The sequence below is a fragment of the Echinops telfairi genome, unplaced genomic scaffold (genome assembly GCF_000313985.2).
Source record: "Echinops telfairi isolate 266 unplaced genomic scaffold, ASM31398v2 ScPeMD7_7413;HRSCAF=8451, whole genome shotgun sequence".
NCBI lineage: Eukaryota > Metazoa > Chordata > Mammalia > Afrosoricida > Tenrecidae > Echinops > Echinops telfairi.
In genome coordinates, this window is record NW_022111313.1 from 950655 (window position 1) to 961576 (window position 10922).

Sequence of the window (10922 nt, forward strand, 5' to 3'; positions counted from 1 at the left end):
TCTCCCACACTCCCGGCCCAGCTGCTGTGATCTGTCTGGTAAAACGATCGTCAGGAGCAGTGACGACCGAGTCTTGGCTTTGGCTGCCCTTGCCAACAGCATGCTCTCCTCCACTTTCAGACAGCTGATCCTGGTTCTGGAGCTGTACGAGGCCAGCGATGTGCACGATTACCTGATGCAGGTTGCGCTGAGACTGTGTGCAGACAGAGTCTCTGAAGTGCGGTGGATCTCCTTCAAGCTAGTAAGGAGTCAGGCTGGCGTTTGCGCTTGGTGACTTTTGGGACTAGAAATGCTTAGGGTGGCTTCCATTTTAATTAACTGATTGATTGATTGATTTCTGGGCAGAACTTGGCAGCTTTTACTCGTGAACTCAGGTTTCAAGTTTGTGAACTATATTCTAGTCTTATCAAATGTGTGTGTGTGTGCGTGCGCGCGTGCAGAGCTGTCTGCTTCAGTGATGGAAATTCCAAATAAATCATAATGTAGACAAGCCACACTGAAGACCGTGACGTGGTGTGCCTCTTGAACACAGTGGGCTTGTCCAACAGGCAGGCTTTGTAGGAAAAGGATTCAGTGATTCCAGCACCTGATGGTTCTGTTCCACGTGGGCTTAGGCCAGCTGCACACAGGCCCTCCAAACCTGCCGTTTGAAAACACTGATGTACTTATTAGGTCTCTGACGGTATGTATTAAAGTGGTATAAAAAGGACACATTCTGAAAGTTGATGGTTTAGTTAGTATTCAAGGGAACATGCTGCAAGATTTGGAACCTTAAGATTAATAATGCCTTTTTCTCTTGCCAGTTCATAAATTCCATTTGGGTGAAGGGTTTGTGTGTGTCAGTGTGTGCATGTGGCCATATACTCAAACATCTTTTTACCCCGTGTGCTAATGATGGCTGTGACAAAAATTACTTCCTGTCACGCTTTTAAATTCCCCTGAAAGCTGCATAAGCCCCCCTGGGTCCCTGCTGCATCTGTTTCACCCACGCCTCGCGTGGACGCTGGTGGTGGCTCAGGTGGCCCCTCTGGCGTTCTTCACAGGCCGTGGCTGTTCTGCACAAGTTCTACTCGAGCAGTGAGCGTGGCCTGGGCTTGAATTTCATCAACGAACTCATCGTCAGGTTTCGGCACTGCCCTAAATGGGTCGGAAGGCAAGCTTTCGCATTCATCTGTCAGGTCAGTGTGCCCCTGGGTGTGGGTGTCCGAGTGCCGATGTCAGCCTCACCAGACGTCAGCGCCAGCTCTAGATGCTGTGACGGAGTGTGGGCCATCTGGTCAGCGCCCTCCCTGCATTGGAGCGGCGGGGCTGTAGGGTGGTGGTGGTAGAGGTGGAGGTGGAGGTGGTAGTAGTATGTGGGGGGGTGGCGCAGAGCAACATGACCTCCTGCCCCAATGCCATGGCTGGTGCAGCCAGTGGCTCATCTATCAGGAGATAATGGCAAGTGCTGGTGTCTCTTCAGGGATCGCTGTATGTGGCCCCAGTGCATGCGTGCTCACCTGGAACTCAGCTTTGTCACAGGAAGCATGGGAAGCCCCGAGCTTTGGTCACGTGCTGCGGTCACACAGACTGGGGAAGGCAGGCCTCCCTTTGACACGGCCGTGCTTTGTGGCATCTGCCAAAGCCAAGGGAACGGCAGCAGCACCAGGCCCTGGGGACAGGAAGACGCGTCCCCGTCCCCCCAGATTAGCTGGTTGTACAGCGGTGCCCGGCCCTCCCTCCCTCTCCTTCAGCCCCTCAGTGGACTCACCACTGCCCCCTGTTGGTTTGGGGGGGCACCACTGGCTCATTGACCATCGGCTTTGAGCCGGGCAGCGGTTGGCAGAGTGACTACCATGCCGGCCAGACACACACCACTCCCTCAGCGTTTGCGTCATTGGGCGGGAGATGGACGTGTCACCAAGACCTTTGCTTTTACGTCACAAGGTTCAGGAAACCACACTGGAGCAAGCCAACCAGAAATGGCATGGCCCCAACAGTGAGGTGGTTTTTTTTCTTAACTTCTTTCACGAATTATTGGAGATTTAGAAAGCCTAGGCCAGCACAACCAAAGGACGCTGTGGTACCCGGGGGCCTCCGCAGGGCCACACTGTCCTTCCCGCGGAGCTGCGGGGGTCTGTGCCTGGAAGTGGAAAGGACAGAGCCCCAGTCAGGCTCACAGCTCGATCCCTGGCCCCGTGTGGCCCTGCGTGTCCCCTACCTGTCATCACCTATGCCTGCAGTCTGTGACGCCTGCAGGAGCAGGATGGCAGATGCGCCAGTCGACCTCGCAGACTCAGGTTTCTGACCAGGGAAAATCTGTGGGCGCCCTGAGTCCAGCAAGTCTGGTGCTACTCTGGGGCCATAGCTCTGACTTCCTCAGGCAGGACACTGCACAGGGCTGAGAGCCCCGGGCCCAGGGGCAGCCTGGCCCTCTTGTCCGGACGCCTTGGTGGCCCATGTGGGACGCAGGCCTTCTCCCCATCCAGCAGGGCTGCTGTGCTTTCTGAGGGTGGTGGGGAGAAAGAAGGGAGCGAGTGTTGGGCAGGCTCTGGGATTGGTGCGGAGAAGCCCGAGCAGTTGCTAACTGAGGGCTGGGCCCTGGAGCCCTTCCCTTGCTGTACTGTCAGTTCTGACTCCAAGGGGTCTCCCGGGGACGGACCGCCAGGCCTTGCTCCTGCAGCGCCGCGCCGCAGGGTGACTTCAAGTGGTCTACCTTTGGGTTTGCAGCCGAGTGTTTCAACACGGTGCCACCTGAACTTCTTGGGACTCTGGGCCTGGCTGCCCCAGGACCGCCCAGTAACAGAGGTTGGGACCCATCTCCTAGTGCAGATGGGGAAACTGATGCTCTGAAGGCTGACTCACTCACCCAAAGCCATGATCCCAAAGATTCAGCTTCCCTGACCCAGGGTGACCTTCGGCACAGGTCCGACCAGGCCCAGTGCAGACCCCCCTCGCACCTGCAGATGCTGGACCCACACCGGGGGACTCTTTTAGTAGCAGCCCTGGTGGCCCCTGGGGTAAGCACTCTGCTGCTAACCCAAAGAGGGGTCTCGCACTCCCCAGAGGTAGAAAGGCCAGGCACTCTCCTGCCGTGAAAATAGCAGCCGAGAGCGCCCTCCTTTGCAAGGCCCGTCGCTATGGCCCCGCAGCCCCGTGTGCCCCTCAGCACCAGGCTCTCCCTGCAGGCGGTGGTGAGCGCTGAAGGCATCCCCGTGGACCAGTTTGTGGAGCACCTGCTCCCCAGCCTCCTCAGCCTCGCCTCCGATCCGGTGCCCAACGTGCGCGTCCTGCTTGCCAAGACCCTGAGGCAGACCCTGCTGGAGAAGGGTAAGTGCCCCCGCCCCCAGGACATGTCCTCAACCTCCTCCCTTGGTGGTCAGGACCACCACAAGACCCACTCCCATCGAGGGGATTCCAATTCACAGCAACCCTACAGGACAGGGTAGAACTGTGGGTTTCCGAGCCTGTCACTGTGGGAGTAGAAAGCCCTGTCTTCCTTCCATGGAGAGGCTGGTTTCGAACTGCTGACCATAGCAGCCCACTGTGTAACCCCAGGCAGAGCCTCTCTATGTTATTGATCACACAATTCAAGGGAAAGAATGCAGTGTGAGTTTATGTTTAAAACACAGAGGCTGAAAGCCGAAAATGCCACCGCGCTGCCACGGGGAGGAACAAGTCTGTGACTGGAGCGGGCAGACAGCTAGCTGCATGAGCCCGTGTGGTGGCCTGGTTTTATTGAACATTCATTTACAGCCCCACCCTCAGTTCTTAGACGATTGGGCATGGCTAGGTAGAAGGCATAGGAAACCTGCCCCCTCCACCCCCAAACCCAAGACATCTCCTGCCCCTCCCGCCTGCCCCACCAGCAGCCACTGCTCCTCCGCAGCCCACCGTGAGGAAACAAACAGCAGTCCAGTTTGGTTAGTCATGAAACCTTTAACACAGGCATCCTTGTTCTTGGCAGTCTAGTTTCCAAATGTAAGAAAAACTGCTCCCTGGAGGCAGTGTTACTTTTTTGAGGCTGGAGATTGGGGTGGGGGGTGGGGGTGGGCAGATCATCACCTGGCGAGAATTGCTTCCTTGATCTGGATGGTACGTGGCTTAAAGGCCAGAACACTGGAGTGTCTATTAGAACACAGTCCATGGCATCTGGGACTCAGGCCCTGGTCTCTCGCTCCCTCCAGCGTATTTCAGAAATGCTGGGAACCCTCATCTTGAGGTGGTACAGGAGACCGTCTTAGCTCTGCAATCGGACCGGGACCAGGATGTTTCCTTCTTCGCCACTCTCCAGCCCAAACGGCGGAATATCGTCGACACGTGCACGCTGGAAAACCAGAATGAACCCCTTTGAGATCATCCGAGGTGCTGCACACGGCTTCTTGGAAACGGAAGGGGGACAAATGATAGTGTGGGGCATGCTGCGAGAGAACAATGTCTTAGATGGTCCCAACATGCACTCCAAGCACCCCCTGCCTCCCGCCTGCAGCCCCGGTGCAGGGCCTGCTCAGGTCTGCACCAAGATGGCAGCTCCGGGTAGCGGGTGCGTGTGTGGGGTCGCTCGCTCCCTGGCTCATAGGGTGGCTGGCCAGTGTGGCTCTCCCTGGTTACGAAGCCCACGTCCTGCCAATAAAAGAGCTTCCTCCAAGCTCCCAAGTCCTTCACAGGCTCGCAGCCCTGGCTTCCCGGTGCCTCCCTCCACAACATGGTTTATGGTGGCAAATGTTATCTGTGACTGTATCTGAAATGCTGTACATATGTAAATAGCTTGACAGGAAGAAAATATATGGATGTAATGTTAGCCTCTTATCAGTGAACAGAACAAATACATCATTTAAATTTATGCTCCCATCTCGAGTTGCTGCAAATATAGCCCCAAATTGTTTATTTTGAAAATGAGCTATTTAAAAAAAAACACACACAAAAGCTAAAGAACGATTTATGTCTGTCTTTTCTAATACTGTATGGACTCTGCTTGGGAGCCATGCTCGGAACTTGCCCTCATCCGGGGTGGGCTGGGTAACCGACTATGTGCCTGGGGCTTTTGCTAGAAGCTTCAAGCTGAATGGTGGCACAGGGAGAAACTTGGAATCACAAAGTAACCCCTCGTACTTCCCCATAGCCCACACGCTTGCTCCACAAACACACCAGTGGTTGGGGGGGGAGGGGCTAGAATTGTAGCCTCTCCAAGTGGACTTTCAGGTACACAAAATTCAGTTTCATGCACTTTGAGATCCAGGCTGAGACAAAAATGCTCTGGGGCAGAAACACATCTCCACTTCAAACTACCATCACCTTTTGACCACCGTGGTGCCCGCATATCCCTGTGCTGTCCGGCTCTCACAGGGAGGCAGGCTGGAGGAGGGAAAGGGCAGCAGTCCGTTTGGAGTTCAAGAGCTAGCTCTAAAGGAGCAACTTCCCTTTCCCCTCCCTCCCCTTATCTTTTCTCTCATTTATTGTCTTTATGTGACTGCTGACAATATTGAACTTTGTGGCCAGCAGGATGTTTGTCTCCCCTCCCCAAATTCCATCGAGCTGATTCTTGAAAAAGAAAGGAAGGAGTCTATATAGTGCCGAAGAAAATAAGGCCCACTTGTGAGAACTACAGACCTTACGTAGCCCAGGATAACATTTGGGCAACCTCAGGAAAAAGTGAGTTAATAAATGAATCAGTCTGTCTGATGCGTAATACTTGCCTCACGTCAAGAGAGGGACGTAATGTGCTCAGTAACAAACGATTTTGACGTTTAAAAATGTCCATTACCTCAAACTTGAGATTGTCATGCTGTTGAAATTTGTTGATCTTGCAGCAGGGAGAATTACTGAGCCACAATCTCGTGTTGTGTGCAGACCCTACTTTCCCATTAAGGGGAAAAAAGCCCAACAAAACCCCAGCTGAGTTGTGCTGAGTCTGCGCACTGGGCCACCGAGCTCTGTGGACACGTGACTCAGGTAGACAGGCCGTTCCCTAGAGCTGGATGCCAACCTCTCCGCTGTGAAGACGTGCCCACGCACAGCATTTCTCTGCTAAAAGACTTTTTTAAAAAGTAAGCTTGCATTTTATTCTTTTGTGACAGTAGAGCTTTTTCTAAGATTGTGCTGCCTTACCACACCCCTTCTAGCACACACACCCTACACCCACGCCCCTCAGTTTATCTTGTGTGTAGTGGGATGGGGCGTGGGGGCTCCATTGTGCTCAGAGGACCGCCCAGTGGACCTTCTGCCCACAGGCTGCTGGCCTTGCAGCTACACAGCAGGACAGGGCCAGCCAGCCCGAATGGCCACTGGCCCCACGGTCAGGTTCGCATCAGCGCCTTCCTCGCCCCAGATGTCCAGGGCGCCTGGCGGAGGGCTGCCCACGCCCGTCTTCCTGCGATCTTAGGTGTTGAAGCCTGAGCAGAGACCACGCCCGCGGAGGGACGTGCAGGCATCTCCATCCGCCGGCAACTGGAAGGAAGGCTGTAATCCCGGCTGTCCAGGGAGCGGACCGCTGTCCGCCGCGCCCCGTGCGAACCTGGCCCGCGCGTCTCGGCTGCCGCCTTTGTGACGCGCCCGTGCCCGCGCCCCGGCCAGCCCGGCTTGGCGTCCGCGAGCATGAGCTCGCGCTCCGGGCCTGCGGAACGCACTGCCGGCCCTGCCTCGGGGCGCGGCCGAAGGGCCGGGGGCCTGGACAGCACGATGGCGACCCCAGAGCGGGCGCGAGCAGGGCGCGGCGCAGGCGGCACCGGCCCTCCACCTGGCACCTCATCGCCCCTGGCCCGAGCACGTGCTGGGAAGCCGAAGCTCAGCCGCACCTCGCGGGCCTCTCGGGCCGGGAGCCCCTTGCAAGACCAGGACCCCGAAATCTTCACCCTGCGGGTGCGCCTGGAAGAAACCGGGGAGATGTTCCGCGTGGCCAACTGTCGCAGCGACATGACCGTGCGGGAATTCAAGGAGGTGCTGGACCTCATGGTCGGCATCCCCTTCAACCTTCAGCGGATCCAGTACCTGGACCAAGGTGGCCCCTGCCCCGCCCCACCCCTGCGCATTCACGGCCTTCCTCCCACCCAAGGGCCACCAGCACCTAGGGGGAGCCTGCTGAGCCCCAAGCCCCTTCCCGCACAACTCAGTCCCCCAAACAAGACCCGCCCCCTCAGAATGCTGGATCCCTGGCCACCTGAGAATGCACCAGCCCCCCAGAAACATTAGACCCCAAGTCTCAAGGCCCTCTTCCACAAGGGCCATCTGCCAGGAAGATGGGCCCCACTCTCAAAGTACTGTCTACCTCGGAGCTTCCCACCCAAATCCCAGAGCTGACCCACAGCAGGCCCCAGACTCTAAATCATAGCCCCCATGCCTTCATAACGACCCCAAGTCCCAAAGCCAACCGTGGCGCCCACATTGAACTGCCAGGCCCTGACAGACAGCCTTTCCAAAACCAGAGCCAAGCTGCACAGCACTCCCCAACTCAAAGCAAATCACGCGATGCCTTCTGAACCCCAAATCCTTCAGCCAACCATTTCCACTCAAGTAGGCCAAAGCCTGAAACAACCTGCCCACTTCAAGACCCCCTCTCCAAGCCCACAGCAGACCTGCCCCAAACGGAACCCCAAATCTCCAAGCTAACAGACTGCCTCTGAAACCCAAATCCATCAATAAATCTGCCCTCATAAGGACGCTAGTGCTCAAATAAGGGCTGATCTGGCTAAATAGGAACTTGAAACCCTCTATGAATACCAGAGCCCTTAGCCGCAGCCCTACTAGGACCGCCTACCTCAGCAAACCTGTTCACGTTGGAACCGCAGCTCCATATGCTGCCCTGGGCTAAGGTAGGAACCTGAACACCAGAGCTGATGCCCACCCCCACCCCCCATGGCCCTAAGGGCCCGGGCAGAAGTGCCCACCTGTGAGCCCCCAGTCTCCAAAGGGGCTATCAGCACTCACAAAGATGCCAAGAACAGAGATGAACCCTACCCACACATGGACCCCCAGACTCCACACAGACTGACCGCCCACATCTGAAAGCTGGTCTGTCTCCAAAGCTCGCTGTGACCCCTGCGGAACCCACGCCTCGAAGCCAAGGACCTTCCCAAGGACTCCCAAATGGGACACAAACCCTTACCATAGCAGAGCCCCAAAGCACACGCTGAACCCACCTGAGTCTATCCCGTGTCCTCGCACAACTCTCCACTGGCCCTCGGAAGTTAAAGCCAGCGGTGCCCCGTGAGGAGGCCAAGATTCAAAACGAGCCTCACTAACACGAGGACCCCACCCCCAAACTCTATTTCCACCTGCTGAGGTTTGAAACCCCAATCCTTTTGTCAACCTTATCCACATCAGAACCCCAAATTCCAGAGCTACACCTGCCTTGATCAGGACACCAAATCTCAGAGAATACCCTCACATCATTAGGACCCCCCAAATTCCAGGACAGACTTATTCTATTCTTACACCCCACCCCACAGATGCCACACTGTTTACATTGGAACCCTACATTCCCCACACAAGCCCTTCTAACAAAAGACACCCCCCCCCAATCCCCAAACAGACCCTTCCCATACCAGTATTCCCAAACCTAAAGCAAACCTTACCTTCATCCGAACCCCACATTCAGAGCAAACTCTGCCCTGGTCACTACCCCCAATCTTAAAGTGAACCCTATCCACGTCTGAACCTCAGCTGCTGGCACTGACCCTGCCAGTATCAGAACCTCACGTCCCCAGCTGCGTTCTCATCTGTCCGGAGCTCAGGAGTAGTCCAGCCAGAATCAGAACCCAGCACCCAATGCTCCTCATGGCCAACTCAGGACCCTGGGGCACCCCATCCTGCCAAGCCCCGCGTGGTAGTTGGTACGTTCAAGTCCGGGACGCCAGAACCCATCTCTCGTTCTCTATGCATCACTGTGCCCTAAGCTGAGGACGATGGCTGCCCTGATTCTCTACAGTATTTAGGATATGCGAAGAGGAGCGAGTCCCCCTACCCCCCGGGCTCCATTATCTCCCAACCTGGTGGAAATCAAGGGCAAATATGTCAAAAATGAAGATCGGGGCAAAAAAAACTCTGGGTTGCTGCATGGAGAATGTGAACAGCCAACGCTGCAGAAGCCTGCAGTGGTACTGCAGGGGCCGGGAAGCTATGGGGACAGATGGAGATCGGAGAGCTGCAGAATCCACACCCTGCCCTCACCCAGGCTGCCCTCCAGGGCTGTTTCCTAATTCGCAGGGCATTTCCCTCCCTGTGAGTGCACCCTCCCCACTGGAGCTAGGAAGGACTCAGGAGATGACTCAGTGCCCAGACCTCCCGTCCACTCCGTGAAGCCGGCTCACTAGTTTAAACGACACATTTAGTTCCCTCTCAGGGTGTGAGAGAAGCCTTTGAGCATCTTTGAGGCTTCATTGGAGCCTAGTCTGTATTTAACTTGGGTTTTGTTTTGTAAATGAAGTGAATTATTGAAGGACTTAGTAAGAGTTCCGAAACAAGTAATTTGAAAATTATGTGTCCTGAACTGCAAATGCCTGGCACTCCTGTTAATTTATTTACACGGATGAGCTCTGCTAAGCAGTAAATTCCGGAGAGCAGGAGGGAGTGAAGGAGATGGGGTTACTTAACATTGATGTCACAATACCATCACTCAGCAGGTACGTAGGAACTGCGGGCAGCTGGGTCCTCTGCTGCAGCAGTCCCTACTGCTCAGGCAGGTAGGACCAGGCCTGCTGCACCAGGGCCAGAATTTTAGGCGTCAGCTTCTAAGTTATTAGCACCTCTTCTAACCCCGCCTCACCCCCATCCCAAGGAGCACATGAGATCATGTGGGTGCAAACTGAGATGGATCTAAAGGAGGGTCACAGATTTGTGGACTAGGGTCAAGCTGGCACATCTCTTGTCAGCGCTGATCATGTGCTCAGCTGCTGATAATGAGTAATTGTCTTAGCCGAAGGCGGTTGCTTGCTTATGCAAGGAAAACACGCCCTGGATTCTGGGATGCCATTCAGCCTGTGTCTCCCGCACCCTACTGTTTCTTCACGGCTTTGCGGGATATTTTCCAAGGGGCTTGGGAGTGAGGTGGTCTTTCTTAGACCAATGACTGATGATTTTTCATGTGAGAGTCACAGGTAGGGTCCTAATGAGTAGATTTGCTCATCATTAAGTGCTTCACTGCTAATGAGAGGCCGGCTGTTGGGGCCAATGAGCCACCTGTGCCCAGTGGAGAGCGAGAGATGGCAATCAGCTTCCCCGTGTCCAAGATGGCAGCCTCAGGAACCTGCTGGGACCATGGTGCTCTGTGCAATGGGGTCACTGCCATGGAGTGGACTCAGGGCAGTGATTGTGGTGGACGGTCCCAGTCCCAACTCCCTGAGCTCTGGTGACCCAATGGTGCCAACCAAGAGCCACACACGAGACAGGGGTGCTGGGGAGGACGCAGTCCCAATTTACCTGCTGCACGAACCCTACTAGAGCAGGGGTTCTCCACCTTCCTCATGCCGAGACCCTTTCACACAGTTCCTCATGTGACCCCAACCATAACATTATTTTCATTGCTACTTCATCACTGTCATTTTGCTACTATGATGAATCAGGCGACCCCTGTGAAACGGTCGTTCCACCCTCAGGTTGAGAACCGCGGCACTAGGTTCATCTACTCAGCAAATCGAGATACAAGTCTATCTCATTGATTTGTCATGAGGATCAAAGATGATAGGAAAAGCGCTCGGTAGGCAGCACCAAAGTACCAAAAATATCAGACAAGGAACCAGACTCTGAGCACAAGGAGTTATAAAGTCACCACCCCCTCATCAAACCAAGACATTTTAAAAATCCATCCACGTGTGGAATAAGGGGGTGGCAAAAAAAAAGGAAAAAGCTCCACTGGCAGAGCTTTCCTTTTCCGCAGACCACCCTGCACTGCCCGACACACGCACCTGCTAGGCGAGCATCGGAGAACTCGCTCTGAGTTAGTGCACCCG

The 10922-nt window shown here is 55.2% G+C and overlaps 2 protein-coding genes across 2 annotated transcripts in view; both read left to right on the top strand.

The window, feature by feature from the left end:
• Nucleotides 1-4822, top strand: part of LOC101657999 (serine/threonine-protein phosphatase 4 regulatory subunit 1-like) — an 89580-nt gene extending 84758 nt beyond the window's left edge. The window contains exons 16-19 of the mRNA XM_045296907.1: nt 121-241; nt 1044-1178; nt 3168-3309; nt 4167-4822. Coding sequence (XP_045152842.1) covers nt 121-241; nt 1044-1178; nt 3168-3309; nt 4167-4333 — 565 coding nt within the window. The 3' untranslated portion in view covers nt 4334-4822. The remainder of the gene's footprint in view (nt 1-120; nt 242-1043; nt 1179-3167; nt 3310-4166) is intronic.
• Nucleotides 4823-6573: 1751 nt separating this feature from the next.
• The window catches only part of ANKRD60 (ankyrin repeat domain 60), a 10536-nt gene continuing 6187 nt past the window's right edge, over nt 6574-10922 (top strand). Inside the window, exon 1 of the mRNA XM_004717151.2 lies at nt 6574-6976. Coding sequence (XP_004717208.2) covers nt 6574-6976 — 403 coding nt within the window. The remainder of the gene's footprint in view (nt 6977-10922) is intronic.